The sequence below is a fragment of the Neopelma chrysocephalum genome, unplaced genomic scaffold, assembly GCF_003984885.1.
Source record: "Neopelma chrysocephalum unplaced genomic scaffold, ASM398488v2 Primary Assembly neopelma1_92, whole genome shotgun sequence".
In the NCBI taxonomy this organism is placed as follows: Eukaryota; Metazoa; Chordata; class Aves; order Passeriformes; family Pipridae; genus Neopelma; species Neopelma chrysocephalum.
The window spans coordinates 1,798,762-1,814,345 of NW_020897754.1; the positions used below are offsets into that span (position 1 = coordinate 1,798,762).

Here is a 15,584-nt window from a genome sequence, read left to right on the forward strand (position 1 = left end):
TTTTATAAACATCACCTTGAAATTAATTTAGGACTCTACCAAAACACTGGTCATTGCATTTATATTGGGAATATTGAGAAAGAAAGTCTCTAAGCACTGGAATTTAACTAAAAATGACCACCAAGTAAGCAGGTATAGGAAACTGGCCATAGCAATAAAGGTTCATTTCCAGGTAATTGGTGTGAAGAAATTTTATGACAAAACATATACTTATTTAGCTTAGAGGATAAACTCAACCTGTTTAAACCAGAGCAATGGACATGAATAAAAAATACAGATCTCAAAATCTTCACACATTCTGTAATTTATGTTCATACACCATATCCTAGAAAGGGAAAAAAGGGGAGGGGAAGTTCTACAGATATGACTGGAATTACAAAACTGGAAGAAACAGCCCAAATATATTTCAGTATATTTAATATATTTACCAGATTACTTTTCTTATTAAAAGAAGGCCAAACATCCAGCACGGGCTTTGGTGGTCAGTATTAAAGATGGGATATTAAACACTTGTTTTGATATGCTGGGATTAAAAGTGACAGCTTTAAGGGTTTGGTCTAAACCAAACTGGGGTCAACAGAAACTTAAATTCAGTGTGATCTGGATCAAGTCTCCCCCTGAAAACACACCAGATGACAAAATGCAGCAAACTGGTGAGGCCAGAGCCATAAAATGGGATTTTTTTTGCCAGAATTCAGTACTCACCAAGGCAGTTGTGGCCATCATGGGCCAACATGAACCCGTCATAGCACGTGCACCTGTAGTTGCCTGGGATGTTGATGCACTCGTGGACACAACCCCCGTTGTAAAAGTCATTCTCACACTCATCGATGTCTGAAACACAAGGGGAGGGGAAAAAACAGCTTTTTAAAAAAAAGAATGCTAAGAATACAGGAAAATTTCTCCAGTTTTTTTGAATAAATGCACATTCCTAACCTGCCTGTAGACTCGCTGCCTATTGCATCCAACACGTGGTCAGGGAATCTGAATATATACAACTGAAACATATATACTGAATATATATATATATATTTTTTTTTTTAATTTATATCTATCTATCTATCTATCTCTTATTGGCCTTTTTGGCCTTTTTAGCCACCAACGCGCTTGCAACAAACGTGGGTAGAGCCCTTCCCAAATCTTCGTTCACGAAGCCGGGCCATGATATATATATATTTTGAATATACACAACTGAAAAGCAGCAAGCCAATGTTTGGAACACTCCTTCCCAAAATAACTGGAGTGTCATCACAGTAAACAATGATATGCTGTCAAAAATTAAAAACAAACACCTGATTTTGGTACACTTGTATTTAAAAGGTAGGGGAGTATTTTTTGACTTTAAAGCAAGCAGACAACGAGTTCAAACACTGGTTTGGTTGTAACAAACAACCACCTGAAACATGCTGTTAATACAGCATGAGGAAAAGGGATGCCTTTTATAACAAAAGATTGTCTTCCCAAAATAAAAAATAAGCCCAATTATAATTTTCTGTATTAATCCATATACAGGAAGAATGACAAAAAATCCAGCGTTTTAGAAGATATAACAGAAATTTTTATTTTTCTTTTTTTGTAATCTGGACTGTATCTGAAAGAGTAGTAAGAGTGATGAGAGATGCCTTCTGCCTTAACTACAAATCCTGTTATCAAACCCCAAAACCACTTCTTCACTCATTCTAGAAAATGCAACACTTTCTTCTTTTTACAGACTGTATTCTGGCTTACACCTGGAACATCAGCATCACTGTCACTGTTGTGAATCATTCAGTGGTGCACATCAACCAACTAAAAATACATAAATAATTAAAGATGACCTCATGGCTTGATGACTATCAGGTCTAAATTTGTGGTGTGCTACACCAAAAAACCCCAGCTACTCTCCCTAATTTAGGCAGCAAATGATAAAGAGATAAAACGATCTTTTTAGCAAATCACTGGTTAGTATTATCAGAACACTTCAAATATGCCTTCCATTGCAGAGGTGCTTGACATACTTCTGAATTAGGTTTGTGGTTTTTTTCCCAAGCCTTCCCCCTCATGTTGGTCCCTCCCAGAAATCCACCTTAAACTCAGAGTAGCCCAGGTCTGCATCCACTTCCCTCCAGCAGCTCTGAAGCCTCCCTTTTACAACCTCCAAGCAGCTTGAAATTACAAATTTGGCTTTATCTGCAAAACCAAACAGCTATTTCATAACTCAGCACTCAGCACCACAGAAATACTGGAAATAAGAAGCTGGAGGAAGGATCTTCCCCAAAAAATTACCTAAAGTAAACCTCCTAGTCTTTCAACCACTGTTCTGTTTCAGAAAGTTCTCATCCTTTACTAGCAATTTCCATCCATCTATTAATTACCTTTTTTCAAACAATGCTATTTGTTTAAATAAGCAATAGGAGAGCCTTCAGAAGGGGCAATAAAAGTAAAATCAAAGAAATGTGAAACCTTTTGAATGTCTGCCCCTTATATAATTTTTATTTCTAAAAAGCTGTATGGTGATTTGGAGCACAAGGTGATGATGTAATATAAATACTTATAATATAAATACTCAAGTTACAGAAAAGGTAATGTAAGAGATAAATAAACCACAAAAATAACAAAAGGAACAGATTCTTTTCATCTCTTGCTCAGGAGTTCAAGTCACAATAAATTTTGCGAAAGAATTAGAAAATCATTTCTCCCTTTTGTACCCCAACAGCTGTACAAAACTAGAGGTGGAACCAAACATTCTAACTCTTTTTTAGAGCCACGCTGTGGGTTTTTTCGTGTTTCTTCCCCCTTCAAAACCATATTTCTGCATAAGAGACTTTCACTTGGCAGACTGATGGAATTTCTATCTCCAGTATTGCTAGCAAAGCAACAAGGGGGTAACAATGGTGAATTTAACCCTTCTAAAAAAATCAAAACAAAACAGCCCCAAAAAACAAAACTACAAAAAACTCCCCCACTTCCCTCTAAAAAGAGCAGACAAGAAAACCTCACAAAAAACGTTCACAAAGCCTTCAAAGTCCAAATGTTGAACTTTTTTTCAAGTTCCTGCTGCCAAGAGAAGAGCAAACAATGTGACCACCACCCCACCTTCTCTTCTCACGTACCTGGAGGAAGGTGCATCTTTATTTTTAAAGAATGCCTCAGTGAAAGTGTGGATCAACTATAATTTATGGACAGAATATTACACCTTACATGCCAGGATAAGGCTTCCTTAGAAAGCTCAATACAGAGGAAAAGTAACAGGGGTACATTTAAACACATAAACCCTGCAAGCTTGCTCTTAATTTTGCCTACTGTAAAACTCAAAATTTCCTTTTGGTTAGGTCATATCCTCTTATTCTTTTTTTCATGTAATTCATAGAATTGGGTCTATCAATCTGGACTCCAAACACCTCTAACTCAGAAAGCAAACTCTTCCTCCTAAATTTGTAGCTTCAACTACCCTTAACATTTTTAGCAGGTGATCACTTAATAGTTGTCTTTCACTGTGAAGGCATTACCATAACAATAGAAAAATAAAGAAATGTTGCCATCCAACTACAAAATTGTCTCAAAGGGAAACCTAAAGTTTTATCCACACTGGTAAAACACTTCCATAGTTTTCAATCCAGTAAATTCTGGCCGTTCAGACAGGGAACTTGGGGTGTTTAGCAAAGAAATCACCTTAAAATTGAGAAATCACCTTAAATTGCAAATGTCTTGAAATCTCTAAGAGGAATTAATTTCATATGCTATTACAGTGGCAGGAATTACAGGAGTCCTGGAAAAGAATTAGATGCACCAAAATTATTAAGAAGGTGTAGTGCCACTTAAAATAATGTCAATATTCTGCCAAGAACCTATCTGGGCTTAGTGTGCTCTTAGTGCTTAATTTACAATCCCTGTATATTGAAATACAGGGATTTTGTTTTGAATTTGTTTTCTTTAAGTGACACAATTCTTTTTCAGCCTGGTGGGATGTGTATGTACCTTATCCATACTGGGGTTGGCTCTTCTTTCATTACGATAGGTGACACTGACACTCCCCCAGACACTGGTTTAATTTGTGTTTTTTGCAACAAAGAGATGGCACTCTCAGAAGTTCTCCCAAGGGCACCCCGCAGAGAAGCAGCTCTTCCGGGGGCACACACAACTTGGCCAAGAAACGTTCAAAATAAAAACAAGAATCAAACTCTTCTGCTTCCAGTATCAGAGTATTTCATCCGTTTCAGCAGAGAATAGAAGACACATCAGCATGCAATAAGTAACATCCCAAACACAAACCAACTGTAAAACAGTGAGGGAAATGCTGATTCCCACTTTGCCTGAACATTTTCAGCAGTGCCACGAAATTTACTGTGTGCTAATCATCTCTTCCAAGCAGAAACAAGCTTTGCTAGAAGGTGGCGCAGAATTTATGCCAAGAAAGTAAAAAGTCCACCTCCAGCAAAATTCATCTCCACAGTTGCAATTCGTTAAGTTCCTGCATGTCCCCAAAATCATTACAACACACGGAACAAAATTTGTCAGAACAGCTACAGATGATTGTGAGCTACTGAAATCAAAGCAAATGTCTGCAGAAGCTGATGAATTTTGGAAGTGTCACAGCTCAAGTGTCACAGAAGCCTTATGGCATCGACATGCAAAATAAAGAATGGCTCAGGCCTGGAAGTCCATGAGCCAAATCCAGCTTTTAGTGTTGAATTCCACAGATTTCCACAGAAAATGGGAAAGTGTGCATTGGCACGATTTTTATCTTGGCATCTGTCAAGGCCACAGATCCCAACACTCACAATGCAAGAGAAGATGTTCAAAAGGAGGGGTGGGATCGAGTAAAATCTGAGCCCATTTTAAAGTATTTCTTGACTAGTAATACAAGGGAAAGATCTGGAGCTAATTTACTAAACAAAAACTTCAACTGACTTTGAAAGGAGTAATTGATGTGCTTGGACATTTTAAAATAAATAGCCAAAGAAAGCTGTCTGCCCACATCAGTTGCTTCTAATTTAGAGAACCACAAACAAAAGTTAGCACACCGGTATATTCTGCAGATGTGGAATATCTCCTGAAGAAGCTGGATCCATTAAATAGCCAGAATAATAAATAATAAAATCTTTGTAAGTTCATCCTGATGGATAAATCCACATATTTCTTCAGCATCTGAAGAAAAAAAAAATTTTGCTGTTCATCCTTACTTAGAAAATACAGTCAAAGAGGGACTATGGAGACATTAAATCAGAAATTAAGTGACATGCACACTGACAAAAATACAAACAAGTTTAAGTCCTGGATCCCAATCAGATCAGCATCTTATTCTTCTTAATGACTGGATTTGGGGACTGTAAAAGCCATTAAAATAGGTAAAAATCACATGGGGATCTTCATATCTACTCTGTTTCTTTGAGAGAGTCCACATTTAATACACTTCCAGCAGATATACAACACACACTGGACAACCTCAACCCCTGGCATTTGCATTTCTCATATCAAGTTGCACTTTCCTTAAGAAGGGAACCAGTTCCAGAGCTAAAGGCCAGGATTAAAGCCAAATTTGCCAGCAGTTCAGCTCTCTGGGAAACACTCAGCCCAAGCAAGGTGACACTCCAATGATCAGATTCTCGAGAAGGGTTTAACACCAGCACATTCCCAAATGTTCAGAAGTATTTGAAGTCCACTCAGCTCAACCCTTAAAATTTGAAAGAACTGACTCAGCCTGATGTATGGAGGATCAGGTGGGAAAATGATATTCCTGCTGAAACACCACTTCTCTCTGAGTTCTGTGGTATCAGAATTCAGCTTTTACTCCCAGTCCACATTTTACGAAGAAAATGCTGACATATCAAAACTCACTCGATTTTCCCACTCCAAACAAAACCTTCATCTCAGAGTAAAGCCCATTTCTGAAAAATTACTATCCATGAAAAGCTTCTTAAATTAAAATCTCTCATTTGTCACATCCGGTTCTTCCCGAGATACTTTTCTGACTCATAAATGTTAACATCTTTATTCTTTAGATGCTGTGACCTTGGGAAGGTTACACTCTAATGAATCAGAGGAACACAGAGTGCAGTTTTTACAGCTTTCCAGTTGCCATGATGTTTTCAAGACCCTTGTGCCAAAGAAAACTGTAAAATTTGATAGCCATTAGGACCAGTCTAAGAGGAAAGGTCAAGGGTGGGCAGGCTGGGAACAGGGGAAAAATCAGAACAAGCAGCCTGATGTTTCTCTGTGGAGAAAGAAAAAGAACAGGTCCAATATGTCGTTTAGCACGAGTTTTTTATTCAGTATAAATCCCTCCAGAGCCTTTCCACCATGAGCACTGCCTCTCCCACGTTTTTCCCATTAGTGCATCTACAAAGAACAAGAACAACAACAAAAAATAATCAATTTTACAACTTCCTTCAAAAATGTCACAAACCCCTGTTTTCCAGCATTAAACCAGCACTAAAATGAAAATGCCATGGCAGCTCAGTGGAGATGATTTGGATGCAATCTGTGGTATTGTTGCGCTGTTTTTCTGGAAGCCATTTAATACAGTTTCCAGAAAAGCTCGAGTTCTCTGTAGCAGCTTTATTTGTTTCCTTTTCTTCTGTGATGGCTAAACACAAAGTTCATTATGCTTTGTACCTTGTTAAAGTACTTGTCTGAAAAAAGGAGGGGAAAATGGAATACAAACCAAGCTATGGAGAGGTTTGTGCAGTTGGTTAAACAGCACACAGATTTCTAAAGTATGAACAGTCCTATATTCAGAACTATCTTGCCTAAAAGCATTTAGGATACACTTGAAAGGCAAATGAGACATCATCTCATTTATCACTGGCTGTGGAATATGACTTTACTATTAGTATTTTAATATGAAGTTTAATATTTGTGCTCTAACCCCAGTTACTAATACATAACTTCAGAGAAAGCAGAGAGACATCCATTGTTGATCCCTATTTTGCCCAGTGTCTGAATTTTTTTCCTATCATTACACTGAGCACAGGAAACATGAATCAAATTTTCAAGTCCCACAGAGGAAGGGTGGCCTTCAAGAGTCACCTTCACTGCTTGGAAAAAAAAACAACAACAAACAGACAAGTTTTTAGACACACAAATCCTTCTCTAAGGAGGCAATGAAGTGCATAAACTGAGTTTATCAGCTGCAGAAAACACAGGTGTGTTTAGCACTTATTATTTTCCAAGTTTTAGTTAATGATCTTCAAGTATTGTGTAGCAGACAGAGAGAATTAAAGAATCACATTAAAGAGTCACATTTAAAGACTCCAGACACATCAAGCAGCCAATGCTGTGAGCTGAATTCAGCTGCCTCAGCTCACATAGTGTTAAATGAGGCAACAGATAATGAAAATCCAAGTTGAATGGCTTTATTTTACATTTTTGGTGAATGACCTTCACATTCGTCATCCACTAATAAGAAATATGGTCTCTAGAGACTCCCTTCCGTATATATTTTTCTAAAATTCACCTTCCCTTCCTCAGTTTCCTGTCTCTGTTCTCTTCCCTGTGCATTGCCCTCCTCACTTAAACTCCTAGTGCAAAGAGTTAGAAGAACATTTTTAATGGCTGGACATTGATGAGCTCATCAAACTGACATGAGACAAAGCAATGTACCCCTTTATTCATCCTCTCAGGTGTTCCTGCTTCAGTGCACATGAACCTTGCCAATGGAAAGTCATCACTGAAGAACAGGAGAATAAACAAGACTTAAAAATACATATTAAAGATAATATATAAACTGAAAGCTGAGATTTGGTACCCTTGCCAGCCACCTAAATACTCTATACAGTCATACATAACACTCCAGGGGCAGGAATGGAGAGGAGATCAAATAAATCACAGAGTTATATCACAGAATATTCTACATTGGGGAGGACCCACAAGGATCATCAAGTCCAACACGTGACATGGAACACTTCACGTAGGATCTTACCTCATGGAGGTTTGGACAAGTCTTCCCACTGTATTAACATTAGGTTTATACAATGGAGGGTTTTTTGGGGTGTCTAAAACCTTTGGATAGCTCGAATCATTTATGGGAAAAAAAAATTAAGCAGAGTTCTTTCCCCAGGGAACAATATATTTTCTATTCATGTATCTGAGTATTATCCCTATGTGTCACTTGCCATCTCAGCCAGCACAATGCAATCTTCTCATTCATAGTAAATATTTTTCTAGACAAATCTCAAATTATTGCTATCCTGCATCAAGCATCTTGAACCCTTGATTGGAGTTTGCTGCGGTTTGACATTGTCTTAATTGATATTTAAACAGATTGGCTGCAAGTTCTTTGAACTGCAAGTGAGATACCCAAATAAAGATGGATACCTGCAGAGCCCAGAGCAGTTTTAGAGTCTGTCTTTATTTAGTAGCTGCCATGCCCGACAAGCTCAAGCAGAGAGATTTCCTGTTCACAAGCTGTTCTCAATGTGAAACATGACATTTGACAGCATTTTTCCCACCACTTCTAAATCACAGCCATTTCCACCTCGATTCCCCTCTTTTAATATAATGGGAAATGTTTGATTACACATCTAATCTTCAAAGTTCTTGGGTATCTAATGGGGGAGTATTTTTGTGCACCTTACTGGCACGGGGGGGCGTGCCTGCCTCCTAATGAGAATCATTTCAGTAAGTCCTGGCAGGAGGTTGTTCCTGGGTCTTTTAGTTGAAAAATGCACCTATAAATTTGGAGGCAGAGGTTTAAAGGAGTGAAATTAGCTCATTGATACAGACATAATTCCACTATTTTTTTTCCAGACTCTGCAGGCACCTCATTCTCAGATTCTGCAACCTCCCTTTGCATTTCATTTTTAAACGTGTGTCCACTGACAAAGGGAAACAATCCCAAGCTTTGATTCTGAAGTGAATCTCTTTATTACCTGTCAGTGAATGAGTATTAACTTATTTTTTGTGGCCCTTGATGTGGGAGAACAGAAGGTTTGTAAAATAAAGGGCTTCCTGTCATCCTGTATCCCTTGGTCAAACTTCCTGCTTTGTAAGGTACACATATCAGATATTAATTTTACCAGCTCACCTGTTCAGGGCTGCCTTTCATTTCAACATTTACTGAAGTCATGCAGTTACTTCTAAACTTAACACACAGGGAAACCATGAATTTGTGTCCCCTGACAATGCCAGACCAACACTTATGAAGCCCAAGAAACCAACTCTGCTTATTATTTTCTCACCTGCTCCCTGAATGCAGACAAATTCACACCATCCCTCAACAGCATCCATCACGAAGTGAAGGCCTCCCAGCATTTTGGTTTGCAAAACTATGTTTATTTTTGCTGTAAATAGTTTTTCTAACTACAGAAATGTTTATTTGCACTAGGAAGGTCTATGTGATGGTGAAAAAGCTATAACACACACAGAATGCACTGAAAAATGGTCATTAAAACTCAGTGAAACAGAAGTTCCCTCACACTTTGTGGAAATTAAAACTCAGAGCACCTTTGGCAAGAGGAATGGATTACTATCAGCATGTTTCCTAACTTCCAACATTAATCATTTCACATTACACTTTTCTTATCCAGGAGATAGTCCTAGGGAGTCTTATTTTCCTTCTCTTTTCTGTGGTGTGTACTGATAGTAGGTCTTAAAAATTATTTTAGTGCTCCAGCCTAGATGCTCCAGATGCATTATAGTTAGTGTATATATATATATATATATGTATAAAAATATATATATATATAATGTTCTCAGGAGTGGCAAGTATTGATTTTTCTCATGAGTCCCTTGCAGGGCTGTGTGTACTCACCATTTTTAAGGAACAAACTGTAAAATTAATTGAGATGGCCCTACATTAAACCATACGAGCTTGATACATGCACTTCAAAAAGATCTGAGAAGATTAAATTGCATAGAAATCAGATCAAATATCTACAATGTATTTTTTTTTAATCTGAGACAGGCTTACAAAAAGCTCAAAGCCATTTTTCTCCATCATCCTCCAGCTCTCTGCATCATATAAAAGGTGAAAAGGTTACTAGGCTACAGATCAAGTCACACTTTGCTCCTGTAATGACAAATTGAACTTATTACAGATTTGTGTTTCAGAATACCCCCTCTCAGTAAGTTAAACCTCACCAAACCTGTGATGATAACGACCATACCCTAAATGTGAGCACACACAAGCACTGCCCCAAACAGCTCCCAGCTCTAAGAGCTGCCTCTGCCAGGAGTCAGGGAATTTGGGCACTGTACAATCAGGAAACATGGAGCTATTTTCAGGATGCCAAAACACTTGGCAGGCTCAGAATTCTGGCACAGCCTCTCAGCTCCTTCACAACAATTCTGTCCCCACAATGTGTAAAGTACCTGCCGTGCAGTTTGCTTGGGTGTGCATTGAATGTTTTCCATGTTTTGAAAGCCTGGCCCTGGCCAGTATCAACAAGAAGCCCTGGTTGTTGTTGTAGTAGATCAATGCAAAAGGGTTTTATTTGCAAACAAATCCTACTCTGATGTAATTTTTGGATTCCAGCTATTTCCTTCCTGCAACAAAGAACCCCATCCTACTGATACACGCTGACAATTATAAGATTTTAATCACAGGGAGAGTCCATCAGTTAGGATGCAGGGTCTCCTTAGTCTTCTAAAAGGCCATGCAGAAATTAGTCTTGTGAGCCAGAGCTCTATTTATCACCAGAGACAAATAATCACAGAAAAAATCTAACCAACAGTGGTAAGCAGCCTTTTGGTTTTGACCTTTGGATGTGTATCCACTGCCCAGCGAGGACAGAGATGTACAGATAGTGAATATTAATGCAACCCACTGGCTTTTCCTACATCATTACCTTTTACAGAATCTCAAACATTGCCTGGACTCTCTGACCACCAGAGAAGTAAGCAATGGCAGAGCCTCTCTGAACAGGAATTTATGAATTTACACACTTATCTAGAGGGTTAGATGAAGCCAGGCTGCACAAACACCTACTTCCCAATGAGGAAAATCCAGGCAAAGTGGTGAGGATGAAATTTAAAATTCAAAAACACAATTGCTGACCTGTGAATCATCAAATATTTTCATTTACAAGCTGTGCTTACATCTGATGTTTGGACAAGAAAGGAAGATAAAGCAAACAGATGCAATTTTGGTTTTGCCAAGAAAAATTAGACATTTCTGCTCCAGTGTTCAAATATCCTGTACTAAAAAGTACACACAGCTTCCATTAATGCTCTTCAGTGGAAAAAGAGTGCAAGTGCAGATAAAGAAACAGTAATGGGGGCATATGCTGTAAATTGAAGAGTGTCCATATTCATAGCCTGGAAATTTTCCTGTGGTAATTTTTTGTAATTATATATGTTTGTTATACTGGGGAGAACTTTAGGTAGAAAGAACCAAAGAACACCTACAACTCCTGTGCAGTATTCAAATAATATTTTTTGAATATTATTCACAGAATGCACCATAAAAAGCCAAGCAGTGTACAACTCCAATAAATCTCCTCCCCAATAGTAGAGGCATAAAAGGGGGTAAGTTTATATAAATATTTCTTTAGTCCTGTAACCTTATTCCCAGTACTCTCATTTCCATGGTTTCTCATGAGAAGCCTTTCACAACAAAGCTATTTTATTATGCACAGATAAGCAAATTGCAGCAATATCTTGCCTAAAGACTTGATTAACAACCCAATAAACAGTTTGGGTTGGCTTTTTTTTTTTAATTGGACAGTACAGCCAATATAAGACTAGAGATGAGAGATGTCACTGTTTGAAATGTTCTTGATGAATTCCCCATGCTTCTTCCTCCCTCCCCTCTTTCTAGACAATCCGTCTTTTAGAAATACAATGAATATACACCAGTATAGTCCTAAGATACATAAACAGAAGTCCAGGAGAGAGCACACTACAACATCCTTGCTTATCCATTAAAAACAGGGTCCCAAAGCCTGACTATTTAATTCACCCATGAATAACACAGGACTTCACCCTCAGCAACAGATTCAAAAATGAAATAATAGGATTATGGGTGTTTAGCCATGGCACCTGGTTTAACACTGTAGCCATCTAAAGTCAGCTTAAACATCCAGGTCAAGCTTTTCCAAATACCTATTAATTTTTCACAAATGACTTGAGACTCCTTGAGAACTGACATTTAAGGTCTGTCCACCTCCATGACTGGCACGAGTGACTTTTTACAGAATTTACTTCCAAGTGCACATAAAGGTCTAATAGCCTTTATGCCAGCAGGCAGTTCAGCTGCTGGAATTAAAAGCAATGTGAATTAAATAAAGGTATGATCACACAGTTCAGCAGTGCTTCCTGAACACGATGCACTAAGAAAAATCTCAAGTCTGAGTTCTAAGAAAACAGAGTTTAAAAAATCAGCTCTCTCCTAAAACAAAGTTGTGGGAGGTTGATTTTTTTTTTGTCTTTAACTATATGCCTGTGATGGAGAGGTAGGGGCCCATTTTAAATTAAAGAACAGAAATGTAAAACTGGGACCGGGAGGATGAATTTCACATGGCAGCTTAAAAATCCCCTGTCCTGGTTAAATTCACAAGTACAGAATCTTTTTCACTAATTTTCAGTGGACTTTGAACCTCCTAGCTGCAGGTTCCTTGGCCCAGGCACACCTCACCCAGCTTTACACACCTCCACTGTAGATCTCCCCATCTGTGTCAGAGAATTTTATTTTCAGGATGTGACTTATCCGACCTTTTTTTTACTCCAGTAACACAAGGCAAACTGCATTAAGGAAATTTCTCTCCATCAACCGTAAAGGGAAAATAAAGCAATTTAAGTGTAGTGATCCGTGCTACAGAGTCCCATCTTGGCAGAGATGAAATCCACCCTTTGTCCTCTTCAGATATCCTTGAAATGAAGAGAAACTCTGTCCCTATCCCAAATGCTCAACACACAGAGCCAGGACCTGCCTCCCTCCCAATATAACAGACTTTATTTTTAATGAAAGTTAGGTCTCTGAAATGAGTGCAATGACCAAAACCAACTGTGTGACCACAGTTTGATGTTAAAATAAATTAATTATGAGGGCTTATTATTAATGGCTGTAAATGCCTGATAAACTAATGTTTGTATTGATTCACATATTAATTTTGTAACTTTTGACCCCAGAAAACTTTTAAAACAAAGGGCAGCAACGAGTTTTCAAATTACCCCAGGAAAAGTAAAGTAATCCCACCCCCTACCAGTCAAACAATTTTACAGCCAGCAGACTGCACAAAACCACATGGAGGAGATATTTTTAATTAAGTGCAGTATAAGGAGAATAATGGTTACCCGGATTCAGTCCAAACAATTATTATCAAAAGGGCCTTAGCATTTTAAAATAAGCCATTTAAGAAAGGCTCAGTGTTTTAAACATAGGCTGTTTCCGATTATAAAGTAGAGCTTTTAATTAAGATTAGTAAGGCCTAATTCAAGCTATAATTTGGTTCCTTTAGTTAGCAAATGTCTATTAAAACTGAGCAATTAAGGTTAAATGGGTTGAAGCATTTAAAGCACTCCCTCCTGCTTCAAATACTATAATAGAAAAGACTATGTCAGTGACTAATTCAGACCAGAAGACATGTACTTCCCCTAAAGTTTTTTACTTCCCTGCTGATCATAAAGTTTGCTAAAGAAGAAACCCTTGGTGAACTAGATTTTCAGTGGAACAAAGATCTGCTATATGTTTTCATGTTACAGCTTATTGTCCACAATTTAACCATAAAATAGCATTTCTGTGATTTTATATAGTATAAAGTTTGCTCCTATTATGTTTTTCCCCTTAATTTTATACAGTTTAGTAATAAAAATATGTAGTAAACTTGCCAGTAGCATATTCCTCTCTGTGTTCATACTTAGCATAATGGTCTTCAGCAGCTGTGTGTGTACTTGACAGGTAAAGGTAGAATTATACTATGATTTGTATTCCTGACATAAATAGCCTTTTAAACCATTCCCACCTCTCCTTCCATTTCCCATTTTCACAGCTTTTTCAAAGACTGAAACTCTTCATGCTTGGTGTCATCTTTTAAGATCAAGTCCAGACTCCTGCTCACTCAGGCAATTGTATCATGGAATCCTACTCAGGATAAAGGTTGATGTTGTCTTACCATTGAGAAACAGGTCACAGCAACTACCACCAAAATACCTGCCTTAGAAACAGCTAAAAATTATGACTAGTACATAAATCATAACATCAACATTAATTGTCATCACTGAGAGCCTTTGAGGATAAGCAGTACAGGAACACATTCCAGTAACTTCTTTTTGGGCAACAAACTCCAGTGAAAGCACTTCTGTATTAACTCAAATTATGTCACTGAGCTATTATAGAAAATTAATGCAATTGCTGCTGCTGTTCTGAAGATATTTCTGTGTATTCCCTATTCAGAATAAATGCTAAAGCTTTTAGGTTTCCCTTCATAAGACCACAAAGTGATGCAGTCAACTGGTGTTTTTTTTATAATGCACTTCTTGCACTTCCCTCAAGAAAAAGATTTTTAAAAAGTACTTCAGAACAGGCAGTGAAAGGATGCAAAGTGCCAGAGGGATAAAAAAGAGAAATACTTTTTATATGTCTTTAGAAGTGACTGTTAACAGAAAACTTGAGTGACAACACCTTAGATTTTACCCATAGCACAAAAGGAGTATTTTCCTAGTCAACAATCACAGTATAAACAATTTGATGGGGTTGTTTCCATTGTTAAAGTTTTTGAGAGAACTGTAATATAAAAGTTCTTCCATTCTGAAGCCATAATTTCTTTAAATGTACAACTGCGCACAGAATAAACTGCTGCCATTTTCACACAATGAAAACAGATAATAAAACAGCTTATATCCAACCAAAGTATTTTAGTCTTCAGGTTTTTATCTCAGGCCAACAGCCTATTCCTCTGTTGTACCCATTCCCTGCTCACTCTTACAAGCCAAAACAGTCACAGGGCAGAGAAATCCTGGCAAGCCCTCGTTTGTTCCTCGCTCTCTGAATACATCTACACACTCCAGCCTCAACAGAGGTAAAAACCACTCTCCTAGGAATTCAAGCCAAGCAAAAGCCACGGGGTTCCACTTGTGTCTGCCCTCTGGTAGCCAAATAATGCAGGCTGGGCTCCCTCCTGGCTGTGGGTCAGGCTGCAGCACAGCCTGAGTGAGGCTGCATTTCCCATGCACACAAAGCCCTTGGAAAAATCCCACTGCAGCCAGGAATCAGGAGCAATCCCTTTGGAGTACCTGCCTTTGCAGTGTGTGGGACACCAAGACCAAAGGTCAGATGAACTGGACCACTAGGCAAGCAATAACTAGGCTGGTTTAAGGGGAAAGTGTGGTGTGGGGGGGGGAAGGACGTGGGAAGAGGAGCTTTGATCACATTCATCTTTAGGCAGGTTGGAACGCACCAGGAAAAAAGAATAAAAAGGGAATTTCTAAATGAAGTTGGACTTTGGTGCTTTGTAGGTAGAGAAATGCATTGGTATGTCTCCAAGTCACGGTTTTTACGGACTCCTCTTCCAAGGAATTTCTGCAAACAGGAAAGTGCAAAAAGAAGAAAGGCACAACCCTACCCAGCAGAGACTGACATCTCTAGAGGTAAAAAGTCAGATACCAAATTCCTCCCGTGCACGCGCTGCCAAACAACTGAGATATGCATTACCTGCACTCCCTGCTCA

General features: G+C 38.3%; 1 protein-coding gene across 3 annotated transcripts in view; it reads right to left on the bottom strand.

Annotated features, from left to right (window-relative positions):
- The window catches only part of SCUBE1 (signal peptide, CUB domain and EGF like domain containing 1), a 175,774-nt gene that overhangs the window by 147,507 nt on the left and 12,683 nt on the right, over positions 1 to 15,584 (bottom strand). For all 3 annotated transcript variants that reach the window (XM_027693634.1, XM_027693633.1, XM_027693631.1), the window contains exon 3: positions 706 to 834. In XM_027693634.1, coding sequence (XP_027549435.1) covers positions 706 to 834 — 129 coding nt within the window. The remainder of the gene's footprint in view (positions 1 to 705; positions 835 to 15,584) is intronic.